This window comes from Eucalyptus grandis, chromosome 8 (assembly GCF_016545825.1).
Source record: "Eucalyptus grandis isolate ANBG69807.140 chromosome 8, ASM1654582v1, whole genome shotgun sequence".
Lineage (NCBI taxonomy): Eukaryota > Viridiplantae > Streptophyta > Magnoliopsida > Myrtales > Myrtaceae > Eucalyptus > Eucalyptus grandis.
In genome coordinates this window covers 40,468,848-40,484,634 of record NC_052619.1, presented here as the reverse complement: position 1 = coordinate 40,484,634, position 15,787 = coordinate 40,468,848, and the positions used below count along the sequence as shown (strand labels likewise).

Below are 15,787 nucleotides of genomic sequence, written 5' to 3'. Positions count from 1 at the left end.
TACCCCTTGATAGTTCAGGCCCTTTTGTCTATGAAAGGGACTCATTACACGACAAGGAGGGCCACAATTCTAAGAGAGTGTTCATGAGAAAAGAGAAGAAAAATGATAGGGCATAGTAGACTTAAAAAAAAAAAAAAAAAAAGCGTTTCTCTTTGGTTCCTCCATCAATGGGTCAACAAAAGGAGGGTTTTTTTCCTTCTTCTCTAACAAAGTGCAGAAGGAAAAGAGAAAAGACGCCCTAGGAAAAGAGTGATAAGGGAAAAGGTGAGGTATTTTCTTCTCTGACAAGTGCAAAGAAATAACATTAGAGAGAGAGAGAGAAATAAAAATAAAGAAGAGAAGAAAGTTGGGATTCATCTTCTCTGGCCATCCTATTCCCGATGCTTGCTACCCACACCCGCAGCCGCTGTTTCGCTGTTGCCGCTGCCCCAAACACCGTCACCACTGCCCCGAAAACCGTCGCCGCTGCTACCCCGAGTGCCATCGTGCCATCGTGCTTGCTGACCTGCAACGACCCGTCCACTTGACTTAGCCGCACCAATGACTTCGAGCTTGTAGCTATCCTACTCCTAACACGCTACTTGACCACGACCCCATGAGATCTGCCTCCCTTCTTCCAGCGAGCCTCGACCCACGATGTCACTATTGTTCACTCATTGCCCTCGACGACGACGACGACCAGGCGCTATTTGCCTTCCATGATGTCTTTGCCACTTGCATGGCTCCTACCGTCACCATGCCCTCTTGCTGCCACATCTGTCGGTCCTTTGATGAGGAGCCGCCCACGTGTTGACAAGCTGCTACATCCTAACCTCCCGATGACAAGTCTGCTACTATTCGCCGCCACTCGCTGTTGCAACAACCAAGACAAAATCGGCCACCTCCTTGTCAACCAGTTGCCGTCCATACCCCCAATGCCAACCGCCATTCCTGCTCATGTCCGAACCAAGTCGATTCCGTGAGCTTTCTATTTTTGCAAGTTCATTGTTCGTAAGCCCGCCATCACTGAGCCCGTCTTGACGCAAACCATGCTAGTCCTATTGCGGAAACTAATCATCCGAACTAGGTAATTTTCTTAAGCCATATGTCATCTTGATTTTTTGTTGCCTAAATTAGATAATTGCGTGCTAATATTGATTCTATTGTGATGTTAGACATTTTCCGATATGATATTATTAAAAAAGCATTATACTTACTAATTTGATCCGTAAGAATTTAGATCACTTTTTTAATGATTTTTTTATTTTTTTATGTGCATTGGTGATGTCCAAAAATCATTATAATTGCTAATTTGATCCGTGAAATTTTTGATCAATTTTTTAATTAATTTTTCCTACATGTTGAGACGTTTAGGTTTAGAATAATTGTTAATTTAATATGTGAGGCAATGGATTATTTTATTATTATTTAACCCTTTATTTGAATTATTGACGAATATCTTAAGTGGGTTGGATAAAATGCGATGTGGATTACCTAGTCGTGAAAGCCATAAAGGAGTCCACCACTTGGCAGATTTACAAAAAATCTTCCTTAGGCTTAGGCAATACAACCAAAAGATGAACCCTCTAAAGTGCTTCTTTGGAGTCTCTTCAAGGAATTCTTCAGAGTTATAGTACGAAAGAATTGGATTCAAGTCTATCCCAAAAAACAAAAGACATACTAGGGATGTCGTATCCTACTATTAACAAGGAATTGAGAGGCCCCCTAGGGTGGCTGTTCTATAGAATCAAGCTTCTCATCAATATAGTTGAAAAGTACCAACCCTATTTTCTCACCTATAAATCAGAAGCCTAGGGAACTAGAGGTGAGAAAGAAAGGAATGTATCATAGGCAAGGTGAAGTAGATAAGGATTTGTATTGAACAGCTGGCAGCCAATCGATCAAAAAGATCAAATTGTATATTAGATAGGATAGTTTTCTAAATAAGATTAGGATTGCATGTTTCCTTTTCTTTTTTCTTTTTTTATGGATTAGATTGCATGATAAAATATATCAAATTTCTAGATAACATTGCCTAGTTTGAATAGAATTGCATGTTTCCTAGAATAAATTAGATAGATTCTAGATAGTATTTTATTTCATTGATAGGGCCTTGATAATGCTTGCACGCTTAGATAATACTACATCTTTAAAATTGTTTTATGAGATAGGATAGGGTTTAGGTCAAAATAATCACTGAACTAGATTAGATAACTATTCATGTTAGATAGTTTAATTAAGGTCTTTATTAATTTCAAATGTTATTATTAAAATATAGAAATAGCTTGTGCATGTCATATAGGTTTTAATTTCAAGAAGAGTAAACCTAAAAAAAAAAAAATTGCTTACTTTAGCGTGTTAAATTCCTTTGGTGTAATTTATTTGATTCAATGAGTGTTCAATAATGGTTACGCACTCACATGATCACCCTATTGCATATTAGTGACTTAGGCTAAAATCAATTCAGACTGCCTATAAACATATTTTTGAAAATAAAAGAGAAAATGTACCGAAAGAGCATTAGAGTACTATAGCATAATCAAGTCTTCATTCCTACAATCTCCGGTTCATAGCGGTGAAGTAAGGGACTTTTTGGTAAAAATTGTTTATGTTTCCAAAACAACTATTTATGTTCTTTTGTTCGGGGAACGAAAAAAAAAATAGAAACCTATTTAATAAAAATTTTGTTTCTAGGAACAAAAATCTATTTTTTTCCCAGGAATAAATTTGGAAACGTAAAAACAAGAAGTGGAAAAGAAAAAGGAAAACATAAGAAAATATGATAAAAGAATTAAAATATTAAAAGAAATAAAAAAAAATCTAAGAATCCTACCAAATGTATTTCTATTTCGGGAATAAAAATTTTGGGAAGTTACCAAACGAGTTCTTTTGCTCAGAAATTGTTCTTGATAACGGAATTATAAAAATCATTTCTTATCAAAATTGTTCCCAGGAACAGAATCGTTACCAAACGCGCCTTAATACTCATGTTACTTTATTTGAGTTTCTAATCGACCCACCAAAATAGATTAGTGGTGACTCCTAGACAATAATCTTTTGCATGTTAAATACTTAAACCTTAAGTCGCAAATTGGTACGGGCTTAAGAGAGCCCAAGATTAGTCTAGGCTTAGTAATCCATTAATCAAACCCTAAATGGTCCACACAATGTTAGGTTGTGACATTACTCTTTTAAGCTCATGACTCACTATTGAGGAATTTTGAAGATGACTCATTATCACAATCCAAGGCAACATATATGAGACATGCTTCACTAGCTATTTCCTCTAGTTTTGAAGGGGGGATTAACCAAAACCCAAGGAGGTGATGGAGGACCTCAGGGCACATAAAATGGCATACTTTATTCAGGTAGCTAAAGAGTTGAAGTTGTTAATGGACTCTAGTCGGATGGCAGCGATAACCCCATTATCACTAGATGCGTTTTTCGATACCTGCAAAGACAATTGGCATCTAAGTGAATTGGTGGCATATATAGTATTAAAAATTATAACTTTTCTAAATCGGTGGTGTATATAGATATTAAGGGTGTGCAAAAGAACCGAGACCCGCTCGGATAGCCCAGAACCGGACCGGAACCGCCTAGAACCGGTGGTTCTTAAGGGAACCAGTCTGATTCCCAGTTCTAATTTATGAGAACCAGTGGGTACCGGTCCGGTTTCCGGTTCCATAAACAGATCCGCCCACCTACCTACCCGAACCGAACCAGTTATATTATAATAATATATTAATTTTTAATATTTAAAAAATTAGAAATTAGTAAATCTAAAATTTAGGACTACAATATCTTGTCTCAATTCACTACTCCTACTTTATTTCATCTCTCTTAGTTCAAAATCTCCCCAAGCTCCCTCTTCCTCTCTAATTCACCTCTGGATCTACTCATATCCCTTCGAGTCCTAGTCCAAACTCAGCGAAATAGTGAGTTGATTCTCTTTACCCCCCCCACCCCGCAAACTTGAACTCTCTCCATGTCGTCGCCATCCTCATGGCCACCTCCACATTCACTATCACTATCATCTTCTTCATTGTTTGGCTCGTCCCGCTTCTACCTCCCCTCTTCCTCCTCACCCTCCTCAGGCCTCCCCCCATCATCCTCATTTTTGGGGACAAGGGCGAACTCTAGGTCTAAGAATGGCTCATCGTCCCCATTGTCCTCCTCATTGTCGGTCTCAAGGGAGAAGCGAGAGGAGGCGGAGGCAGTGGCGAAGATGGTTGTGGTGGTCAAGATGGAAGCAACAAGAGGGTCACAACTGCTGCTGCCGCAGCGCTAGTACTTGAGGAGAATAAAGCTACCATGGTCAACAGAGTCAAAATAAGTAGATGTGAGGAGGGCAAAAAGGGGAAGGCGCGGAGGTTGGACTGGTTCTATGGGTCCACCCAAGAACCAGACCGGACCAACAGTTCGGTTCCCGAGTGGATCCATGCAACTAGCGGGCGGTTCCTAATTCTAAATTTTCGGAACCGGTTCTTAGCGGGCGGTTCCCAATTCTAGGTCAGGAACCGCCACTCGGACCATGCACACCCCTAATAGATACATCTTGGACATCTTTATAAGACTATGCTTGAAGTCTATGAAGTATTGTCTCCTTGGAGGTGACATCATCAAGCTAGAGCTGGAGCTAGAGTCACCGTGAAAAGAAGATGCCATTGAGAATTGGAGCTTTAAGCTTTCATTCAGCTTGGTGTTTCACTCGACCCAATGCGAGACTTATAAAGGCTTTTCAAGTTCGTTGATGAGACAACTTCTTTCGCTTCTTCAAAGCATGAAAAAGTCTCTTATTAAAAGCACTCGTGAAGGAGAATAAGATTAACTGAATTCACTGTTACTCTTTCAGGCCCATGAATCACTAATGAGGAGTTCAGGAGATGATCCATTATCACAATCCAAAGCAACATATATGAGCCATGCTTCACAAGTTGTTTCCTCTTGTTTTGAAGAGGAGAATAACCAAAACCAAATAACATGGAGGTGATGGAGGCCCCCATGGCATATTTTATTTAGGTGGCTAGAGGGTTGAAGTTGTGAGTGTACTCTGGTTGGATGGTTGCGATCACCCCATAATCACTAGATGCATTTATTGATACCTACAAAGACAATTGGCATCTAAGTGAATGGATGAAAATTATAATGTTTTTGAATGGGGTTATATATAGATGCCTCTTGGATATCTCCTAGGTAATTACACTCGAAGTCTACAAAAGTATACTTGACTACCAAAATCGGAGAAGAAAGGAATGCTTAAGTGCCAACAGCTAGAATTTCCAACCAAACAGCTGACATGACCTTTTCTAGCTTCGTCGTGGCCATGCAAGGCTCGGCCTCGCCCAACCACCAACAAGGTCGTGCAGCCACGATGAGGCTCGGGCCGACGAGCCTTGCCGTGGCTCGGCCTCTGTGGGCTAGCGACGCCGGGGCGAGGTTGCCGGCCCCTCATCCGGCCGGGCCACGGCACCAACCATGGCCAAGGCCAGGATCGCAAAAGGAAGAAGAAGAAGAAAAGAAAGAGAAAAAGAAGAAGAAAATAAGAAAAAAAAAGTGTTTCTCGGAAGTGTTCCCGGGAACAAAAACAAGTTCTTCTTATTTCTTGTTTCTTGTTTTTGTTCCAAATTTATTTCCGAAAACAAAAGTGTTAACAAACGGGTTTTTTCTTTTTTTGTTCCGCGGAACAAAAGAACAAAAATTGTGTTCCGCGAATGGAAACAAAACCCAAACAAACAAGCCCTTAACTACCACTTTTAAAAAAAAAAAAAAAATTGGACACTTAAGTGTCAACTCCAACAACCTTCTTGGATTTCTAACAAGGCATTATTTTATTAACAAAACCAGTCCGCATGGCTCACTCAAATATCCACTTAGCAATCCTTGTCTAAAACAACGTCATCCTCCATATTCATTTAAAAGCCAGTCATGGTTAAAAAAGATCACTTAATGTCAAATTATGATTTAAGAGATCATTTAAGTTCCACCCATGGTTAAAAGTGAATACTACGGCGACAATCTACGATCGTGCCGCGGTCGTGCGGCCGTCGTACGATGGCCATGCGGCATTCGTGCGACGGCTGTGCGTCATTCGTGTGACGGCCAAGCGGCGACGGGCGGCGGTCCATGAGCAAGAAGAAAAACAAATAAATGAGAAAATTTATAAATTTTTACCGAACTCATTGCTATTCTCTTCCCCGTTCCTCGAGTAGAAAATTTTGTATAATTCCCAAATACCTTATTTTACTCGGAAATTGATCCCGAAGCAAAAAAAGAGAAAAACGATTTTTGAAAAGAAATAGTTCCTCGAGATACAAAAACCCTTCAAATGGGCTTTGATGCGTATAATACGTATCTTTTTCTTCTTCTTCTTTTCAAAGTCGAACAAATGCAGCTCGCCGGATTGAACATGTAAACAGACTAAACTCGTTGGAAGCTCAGGCAGGTCTGTAATCTCATAACACCTCGTTAAGTCAAGTGTTAAGAGGCAAGAAAGCATGTTAATTGTTCTCGGAACTCGACAGATTTTGGTAGAGCATAAATCCAGGACCCTTAGAGAGGAAAGATGTCCTACCTCATCGCGAATATCGCCTTCCAACTCCTTGCGACGACCAAGATAAAGCTCCTCTAGTTTCTCCAACTGTCCAATGGCTTTGGGTAAGTTCCACCGACTGGAATTTGAGCTAAGCAAACCATTAGTTGACAAATTCAGAGGGCACGATGAATTTAATTATCCAATGAAGTATGGAAGTTGTTTAATCTCATCGCTTGCCAGATGAAGATGTCGCGGCTTTACTAACACTTCAATTGCAGCGGGAATTTCAGCGATTCCCGAGAATTGTAGGAAGAGATCTGACAAACACTGTAGCTTTCCGACGGACTCCGGTAGGCTTCCAATTCGAGTAATTGAAAGGTCCAGCTTCTTTAATGATGCCAAGTCACCGATAGAGGTGTGGAGTATGCTCACACCGTAGCACCCACGCAAAGAGAAGCGCTCAGGCTTCACTAGCACTCCAATTTCATCACGCACATGCTCAATGAGCTCACAATCGGTGGTATTCAGTTCACGCAGGTGTGTTGACTTCCCAACGAAGCTGTCTACTTCCTTCAACCTCCCACAATTATCAAAAGCCAACCTCTCTAAAGTTGAGTATGCAGACAAGTCTAGCATTCTTGTAATGCAATGACATTTCAAGAGAGAGAGAGAGAGAGAGAGTTTTAAGTTTGGTTTTCATCTACGAAAAGGAAGCTTGACTTCAGTGATGCCGACATCCCTATAGACCGAATCTCAATCATATTAGGGCAAAGGCGTACATACAGTGTCCCTAAGCTATACGGTATGGATAAGCACCGAAGTTCGTAACCGAGCAAAGATAAGTGCTGCAACTGTGAAAGTCCCCCGAGTTCAATTTCTTGCAATCCCGAGCAATTAAGCGTCAAATCTCCCAGAACATTCGAGTTAAATAGTGGCGATCCTGTGGAGCTGAAATTGTGAGGATTTAAAGAAAGTAAGGAAGGCGGTAGCTGCTCGAGGGGTTGGAGGACAAGTCTTCTCCAACGAAGATGTTCTAGCAGAGAAAGGAGACCCAGCTCTGGAATCGGCACAGTGAACTCGAGAAAATACAAGGTCAACTCATTTAGTTTGGATAGCCTTCCAGTCCAAGCCCGCGGCCGGTGGGCTGTGGGCGGCAATCCTCCGGCGACGATCTACAATCGTACCGCGGTCGTGCGGCCGTCGCACGACGGCCGTGCGGCATTCTTGCGACGGCCGTGCAGAGGTCCGTGAGCAAGAATAAAAAACAGATAAATGAGAAAATTTATATATTTTTACCGAAATCATTGCTATTCTATTCCTGCTCCTAGAGTAGAAACTTTTGTATAATTACCAAATACCTTATTTTACTCAGAAATTGATCCCGGCGTAAAAAAGAGAAAACGATTTTTGAAAAGAAATAGTTCCTCGAGATACAAAACCCTTAGCAATGGGCTTTGATGCGTATAATACGTATCTTCTTCTTCTTCTTCTTTTGAAAGTCGAACAAATGCAGCTCGCCGGATTGAACATGTAAACGTACTAAACTCGTTGGAAGCTCGGGCAAGTCGTAATCTCATCACACCTCGTTAAGTCAAGTGTTAAGAGGCAAGAAAGCTTGTTAATTGTTCTCGGAACTCGACAGATTTTGGTAGAACATAAATCCAGAACCCTTAGAGAGGAAAGATGTCCTACCTCATCGGGGATCTCACCTTCCAACTCCTTGCGACGACCAAGACAAAGCTCCCCTAGTTTCTCCAACTGTCCAATGACTTTGGGTAAGTTCCCCCGACTGGAATTAAGCGTCTAATCTCCCAGAACATTCCAGTTAAATAGTGGCGATTCTGTGGAGCTGAAATTGTGAGGATTTAAAGAAAGTAAGGAAGGCGGTAGTGCTGAGGAGTTGTAGGACTAGTCCTCTCCAACAAAGATGTTCTAGCAGAGAAAGGAGACCCAGCCTCCGGAACCGGCGCTGATGAACTCGAGAAAATACAAGGTCAACTCTTTTAGTTTGGATAGCCTTCCCCAAGCCCGGCCGGGGGGGTCAGGCGCCAATCCCGCGCCGTCGTGCGATGGCCGTGCGGCATTCGTGCGACGGCCGTGCGGCGGTCCGTGAGCAAGAATAAAAACAGATAAATGAGAAAATTTATAAATTTTTACCGAACTCATTGCTATTCTCTTCCTGTTCCTAGAGTAGAAAATTTTGTATAATTACCAAATACCTTATTTTACTCGGAACTTGATCCCGCAGAAAAAGAGAAAACGATTTTTGAAAAGAAATAGTTCCTCGAGATACAAAACCCTTCGCAATGGGCTTTGATGCGTATAATACGTATCTTCTTCTTCTTCTTCTTTTGAAAGTCGAACAAATGCAGCTCGCCGGATTGAACATGTAAACAGACTAAACTCGTTGGAAGCTCAGGCAAGTCTGTAATCTCATCACACCTCGTTAAGTCAAGTGTTAAGAGGCAAGAAAGCAAGTTAATTGTTCTCGGAACTCGACAGATTTTGGTAGAACATAAATCCAGGACCCTTAGAGAGGAAAGATGTCCTACCTCATCGCGGATTTCGCCTCCCAACTCCTTGCGACGACCAAGATAAAGCTCCTCTAGTTTCTCCAACTGTCCAATGGCTTTGGGTAAGTTCCACCGACCGGAATTTGAGCTAAGCAAACCATTAGTTGACAAATTCAGAGGGCACGGTGAATTTAATTCTCCAATGAAGTCTGGAAGTTGTTTAATCTCATCGCTTGCCAGATGAAGATGTCACGGCTTTACTAACACTTCAATTGCACCAGGTATTTCAGCGATTCCCGAGAATTGTAGGAAGAGATCTGACGAACACCGTAGCTTTTCGATGGACTCCGGTAGGCTTCCAATTCGAGTAATTGAAAGGTCCAGCTTCTTTAATGATGCGAAGTCGCCGATAGAGGTGGGGAGTATGCTCACACCGTAGCACCCACGCAAAGAGAAGTGCTCAGGCTTCGCTAGCACTCCAATTTCGTCACGCACATGCTCAATGAGCTCACAATCGGTGATATTCAGTTCACGCAAGTGCGTTGACTTCCCAACGGAGTTTGTCTATTTCCTTCAACCTCCCACAATTATCAAAAGCCAACCTCTCTAAAGTTGAGTATGCAGACAAGTCTAGCATTCTTGTAATGCAATGACATTTCAAGAGAGAGAGAGAGAGAGAGAGAGAGAGAGAGAGAGAGAGAGAGAGAGTTTTAAGTTTGGTTTTCATCTACGAAAAGGAAGCTTTACTTCAGTGATGCCGACATCCCTACAGACCGAATCTCAATCATATTAGGGCAACGGCGTACATACAGTGTCCCTAAGCTATACGGTATGGATAAGCACCGAAGTTCGCAGCCGAGCAAAGATAAGTGCTGCAACTGTGAAAGTCCCCCGAGTTCAATTTCTTGCAATCCCGAGCAATTAAGCGTCAAATCTCCCAGAACATTCGAGTTAAATAGTGGCGATCTTGTGGAGCTGAAATTGTGAGGATTTAAAGAAAGTAAGGAAGGCGGTAGCTGCTTGAGGGGTCTGAGGACTTGTCCTCTCCAACAAAGATTTTCTAGTAGAGAAAGGAGACACAGCTTTGGAACCGGCGCAGTGAACTCCAAAAAATACAAGGTCAACTCTTTTAGTTTGGATAGCCTTCCGGTCAAGCCCACGGCCGGTGGGCTGTGGGCGGCAATCTGCGGTGACGATCTACGATCGTGCCGCGGTCGTGCGGCCCGTCGTGCGACGGCCGTGCGGCATTCGTGCGACGACCGTGCGTCATTCGTGTGACGGCCGTGCGGCGGTCCGTGAGCAAGAAGAAAAAACAGATAAATGAGAAAATTTATAAATTTTTACCGAACTCATTGCTATTCTCTTCATGTTCCTAGAGTAGAAAATTTTCTATAATTACCAAATACCTTATTTTACTCCGAAATTGATACCGAAGTAGAAAAAGAGAAAAAGATTTTTGAAAAGAAATAGTTCCTCGAGATACAAAACCCTTCGCAATGGGCTTTGATGCGTATAATACATATCTTCTTCTTCTTCTTCTTTTGAAAGTCGAATAAATGCAGCTCGCCGAATTGAACATGTAAATAGACTAAACTCGTTGAAAGCTCAGGCAAGTCTGTAATCTCATCACACCTCGTTAAGTCAAGTGTTAAGAGGCAAGAAAGCATGTTAATTGTTCTCGGAACTCGACAAATTTTGGTAGAACATAAATCCAGGACCCTTTAAGAGGATAGATGTACTACCTCGTCGGGGATATCGCCTCCCAACTCCTTGCGACGACCAAGATAAAGCTCCTCTAGTTTCTCCAACTGTCCAATGGCTTTGGGTAAGTTCCACCGACTGGAATTTGAGCTAAGCAAACCATTAGTTGACAAATTCAGAGGGCATGGTGAATTTAATTCTGCAATGAAGTCTGGAAGTTGTTTAATCTCATCGCTTGCCAGATGAAAATGTTGCGGCTTTACTAACACTTCAATTGCACCGGGAATTTCAGCGATTCCCGAGAATTGTAGGAAGACATCTGGCAAACACTGTAACTTTCCGACGGACTCTGGTAGGCTTGCAATTCGAGTAATTGAAAGGTCCAGCTTCTTTAATGATGCCAAGTCGCCGATAGAGGTGGGGAGTATGCTCACACCGTAGCACCCACGCAAAGAGAAGCGCTCGAGGGCTTCGCTAGCACTCCAATTTCATCACGCACATGCTCAATGAGCTCACAATCGGTGATATTCAGTTCACGCAAGTGCGTTGACTTCCCAACGTAGCTGTCTATTTCCTTCAACCTCCCACAATTATCAAAAGCCAACCTCTCTAAAGTTGACTATGCGGACAAGTCTAGCATTCTTGTAATGCAATGACATTTCAACAGAGAGAGAGAGAGAGAGAGAGAGAGAGAGTTTTAAGTTTGGTTTTTATCTACGAAAAGGAAGCTTGACTTCAGTGATGCCGACATCCCTACAGACCGAATCTCAATCAAGTAAATAGACTAAACTCGTTGGAAGCTCAGGCAAGTCTGTAATCTCATCACACCTCGTTAAGTCAAGTGTTAAGAGGCAAGAAAGCATGTTAATTGTTCTCTGAACTCGACAGATTTTGGTAGAACATAAATCCAAGACCCTTAGAGAGGAACGATGTCCTACCTCATCGGAGATATCGCCTCCCAACTCCTTGCGACGACCAAGATAAAGCTCCTCTACTTTCTCCAACCGTCCAATGGCTTTGGGTAAGTTCCACCGACCGGAATTTGAGCTAAGCAAACCATTAGTTGACAAATTCGAGAGGGCATGGTGAATTTAATTCTCCAATGAAATCTGGAAGTTGTTTAATCTCATTGCTTGCCAGATGAAGATGTCGCGGCTTTACTAACACTTCACTTGCACCGGGAATTTCAGCGATTCCCGAGAATTGTAGGAAGAGATCTAACAAACACTGTAGCTTTCCGACGGACTCCGGTAGGCTTCCAATTCGAGTAATTGAAAGATCCAGCTTCTTTAATGATGCGAAGTCGCCGATAGAGGTGGGGAGTATGCTCACACCGTAGCACCCACGCAAAGAGAAGCGCTCAAGCTTCACTAGCACTCCAATTTCATCACGCACATGCTCAATGAGCTCACAATCCGTGATATTCAGTTCACGCAAGTGCGTTGACTTCCCAACGGAGCTGTCTATTTCCTTCAACCTCCCACAATTATCAAAAGCCAACCTCTCTAAAGTTGAGTATGCGGACAAGTCTAGCAATCTTGTAATGCAATGACATTTCAAGAGAGTGAGATAGAGAGAGAGTTTTAAGTTTGGTTTTCATGTACGAAAAGGAAGCTTTACTTTGATGCCGACATCCCCACGTAACCGAATCTCAATCATATTAGGGCAACAACGTACATACAAAGTGTCCCTAAGCTATACGGTATGGATAAGCACCGAAGTTCCCAGCCGAGCAAGGATAAGTGTTGCAACTGTGAAAATCCCCCGAGTTCAATTTCTTGCAATCCCGAGCAATTAAGCTTCAAATCTCCCAAAACATTCGAGTTAAATAGCGGCGATCCTGTGGAGCTGAAATTGTGAGGATTTAAAGAAAGCAAGGAAGGCGGTAGCTGCTTGAGGGGTTGCAGGACTAGTCCTCTCCAACAAAGATGTTCTGGCGAGAGAAAGGAGACCCGGCTCGGAACCGGCGCAAAGTGAACTCGAGAAAATACAAGGTCAACTCTTTTACTTTGGATAGCCTTCCAGTCCAAGCCCGCGGCCGGTGGGCTATGGGCGGCAATCCTGCGGCGACGATCTACGATCGTGCCGCGGTCGTGCGGCCGTCGTGCGACGGCCGTGCGGCATTCGTGCGACGGCCGTGCGGCGGTCCGTGAGCAAGAAGAAAAAACAGATAAATGAGAAAATTTATATATTTTTACCGAACTCATTGCTACTCTCTTCCTATTCCTAGAGAACAAAATTTTGTATAATTACCAAATACCCTATTTTACTCGGAAATTCATCCCGAAGCAGAAAAAGAGAAAAACGATTTTTGAAAAGAAATAGTTCCTCGAGATACAAAACGCTTCGCAATGCGCTTTGATGCATATAATACGTATCTTTTTCTTCTTCTTCTTTTGAAAGTCGAACAAATGTAGCTCGCCGTATTGAACGTGTAAACAGACTAAACTCGTTGAAAGCTCAGGCAAGTCTGTAATCTCATCACACCTCGTTAAGTCAAGTGTTAAGAGGCAAGAAAGCATGTTAATTGTTCTCAGAACTCGACAGATTTTGGTAGAACATAAATCCAGGACCCTTAGAGAGGAAAGATGTCCTACCTCATCGGAGATATCGCCTTCCAACTCCTTGCGACGACCAAGATAAAGCTCCTCTAGTTTCTCGAACTGTCTAATGGCTTTGGGTAAGTTCCACCGATTGGAATTTGAGCTAAGCAAACCATTAGTTGACAAATTCAGAGGGCATGGTGAATTTAATTCTGCAATGAAGTCTGGAAGTTGTTTAATCTCATTGCTTGCCAGATGAAGATGTCGCGGCTTTACTAACACTTCAATTGCACCGGGAATTTGAGCGATTCCCAAGAATTGTAGGAAGAGATCTAACAAACACTGTAGCTTTCCGACGAACTCCGGTGGGCTTCCAATTCGAGTAATTGAAAGGTCCAGCTTCTTTAATGATGCCAAGTCGCCGATAGAGGTGGGGAGTATGCTCACACCGTAGCACCCACGCAAAGAGAAGCGCTCAGGCTTCGCTAGCACTCCAATTTCATCACGCACATGCTCAATGAGCTCACAATCTGTGATATTCAGTTCACGCAAGTGCGTTGACTTCCCAACGGAGCTGTCTATTTCCTTCAACCTCCCACAATTATCAAAAGCCAACCTCTCTAAAGTTGAGTATGCGGACAAGTCTAGCATTCTTGTAATGCAATGACATTTCAACAGAGAGAGAGAGAGAGAGAGAGAGAGAGAGAGAGAGAGAGAGAGAGAGAGAGAGAGAGAGAGAGAGAGAGAGAGAGAGAGAGAGAGAGAGAGAGAGAGAGAGAGAGAAAGAGAGAGTTTTAAGTTTGTTTTTCATCTACGAAAATGAAGCTTGACTTGTGATGCCGACATCCCTACGCGCACCGAATCTCAATCATATTAGGGCAACGGCGTACATACTGGTCTTCCTAAGCTATACGGTATGGATAAGCACCGAAGTTCGTAGCCGAGCAACGATAAGTGCGGCAACTGTGAAAGTCCCCCGAGTTCAATTTCTTGCAATCCCGAGCAATTAAGCGTCAAATCTCCCAAAACATTCGAGTTAAATAGTGGCGATCCTGTGGAGCTGAAATTGTGAGGATTTAAAGAAAGTAAGGAAGGCGGTAGCTGCTTGAGGGGTTGCAGGACTAGTGCTCTCCAACGAAGATGTTCTAGCAGAGAAAGGAGACCAAGCTCTGGAACCAGCGTAGTGAACTCGAGAAAATACAAGGTCAACTCTTTTAGTTTGGATAGCCTTCCAGTCCAAGCCCGCGGCCGGTGGGCTGTGGGCGGCAATCCTGCGGCGATGATCTACGATCGTGCCGCGGTCGTGCGCCCGTCGTGCGGCATTCGTGCGACGGCCGTGCGTCATTCGTGCGACGGTCGTGCGGCGACGGGCGGCGGTCCGTGAGCAAGAAGAAAAAATAGATAAATGAGACAATTTATGAATTTTTACCGAACTCGTTGCTATTCTCTTCCTGTCATAGAGTAGAAAATTTTGTATAATTATCAAATACCTTATTTTACTCGGAAATTGATCCCGAAGCAGAAAAAGAAAAAAACGATTTTTGAAAAGAAATAGTTCCTCGAGATACAAAACCCTTCGCAATGGGCTTTGATGCGTATAATACGTATCTTCTTCTTCTTCTTCTTTTCAAAGTCGAACAAATGCAGCTCGCCAGATTGAACATGTAGATAGACTAAACTCGTTGGAAGCTCAGGCAAGTCTGTAATCTCATCACACCTCGTTAAGTCAAGTGTTAAGAGGCAAGAAAGCATGTTATTTGTTCTCAGAACTCGACGGATTTTGGTAGATCATAAATCCAGAACCCTTAGAGAGGAAAGATGTTTAACCTCATCAGGGATATCGCCTTCCAACTCCTTGCGACGACCAAGATACTGCTCCTCTAGTTTCGCCACCTGTCCAATGGCTTTGGGTAAGTTCCACCAATTGGAATTTGAGCTAAGCAAACCATTAGTTGACAAATTCAGAGAGCACGGTGAATTTAATTCTCCAATGAAGTCTGGAAGTTGTTAATCTCATCGCTTGCTAGATGAAGATGTCGCGGCTTTACTAACACTTCAATTGCATCGGGAATTTCAGCGATTCCCGAGAATTGTAGGAAGACATCTGACAAACACTGTAGCTTTCCGACGGACTCCGGTGGGGTTCCAATTCGAGTAATTGAAAGGTCCAGCTTCTTTAATGATGCCAAGTCGCCGATAGAGGTGGGGAGTATCCTCACACTGTAGCACCCACGCAAAGAGAAGTGCTCAGGCTTCGCTAGCACTCCAATTTCATCACGCACATGCTCAATGAGCTCACAATCCGTGATATTCAGTTCACGCAAGTGCGTTGACTTCCCAACGGAGCTGTCTATTTCCTTCAACCTCCCACAATTATCAAAAGCCAACCTCTCTAAAGTTGAGTATGCGGACAAGTCTAGCATTCTTGTAATGCAATGACATTTCAATAGAGAGAGAGAGAGAGAGAGAGAGAGAGAGAGAGAGAGAGAGAGAGAGAGAGAGAGAGAGAGAGAGAG

The 15,787-nt window shown here is 42.9% G+C and overlaps 1 protein-coding gene across 1 annotated transcript; it reads right to left on the bottom strand.

Annotated features, from left to right (window-relative positions):
* Positions 1–11,158: 11,158 nt before the first annotated feature.
* Positions 11,159–13,922, bottom strand: LOC104455494 (disease resistance protein RPV1-like). The gene is made up of 4 exons (XM_039299951.1): positions 13,326–13,922; positions 11,894–12,198; positions 11,667–11,775; positions 11,159–11,347 (listed from the first exon to the last, which is right to left on the bottom strand). The coding sequence occupies exons 1-4, from the start codon at positions 13,920–13,922 to the stop codon at positions 11,159–11,161; spliced, it is 1,200 nt and encodes a 399-aa protein (XP_039155885.1).
* Between the last annotated feature and the right edge of the window lie 1,865 nt (positions 13,923–15,787).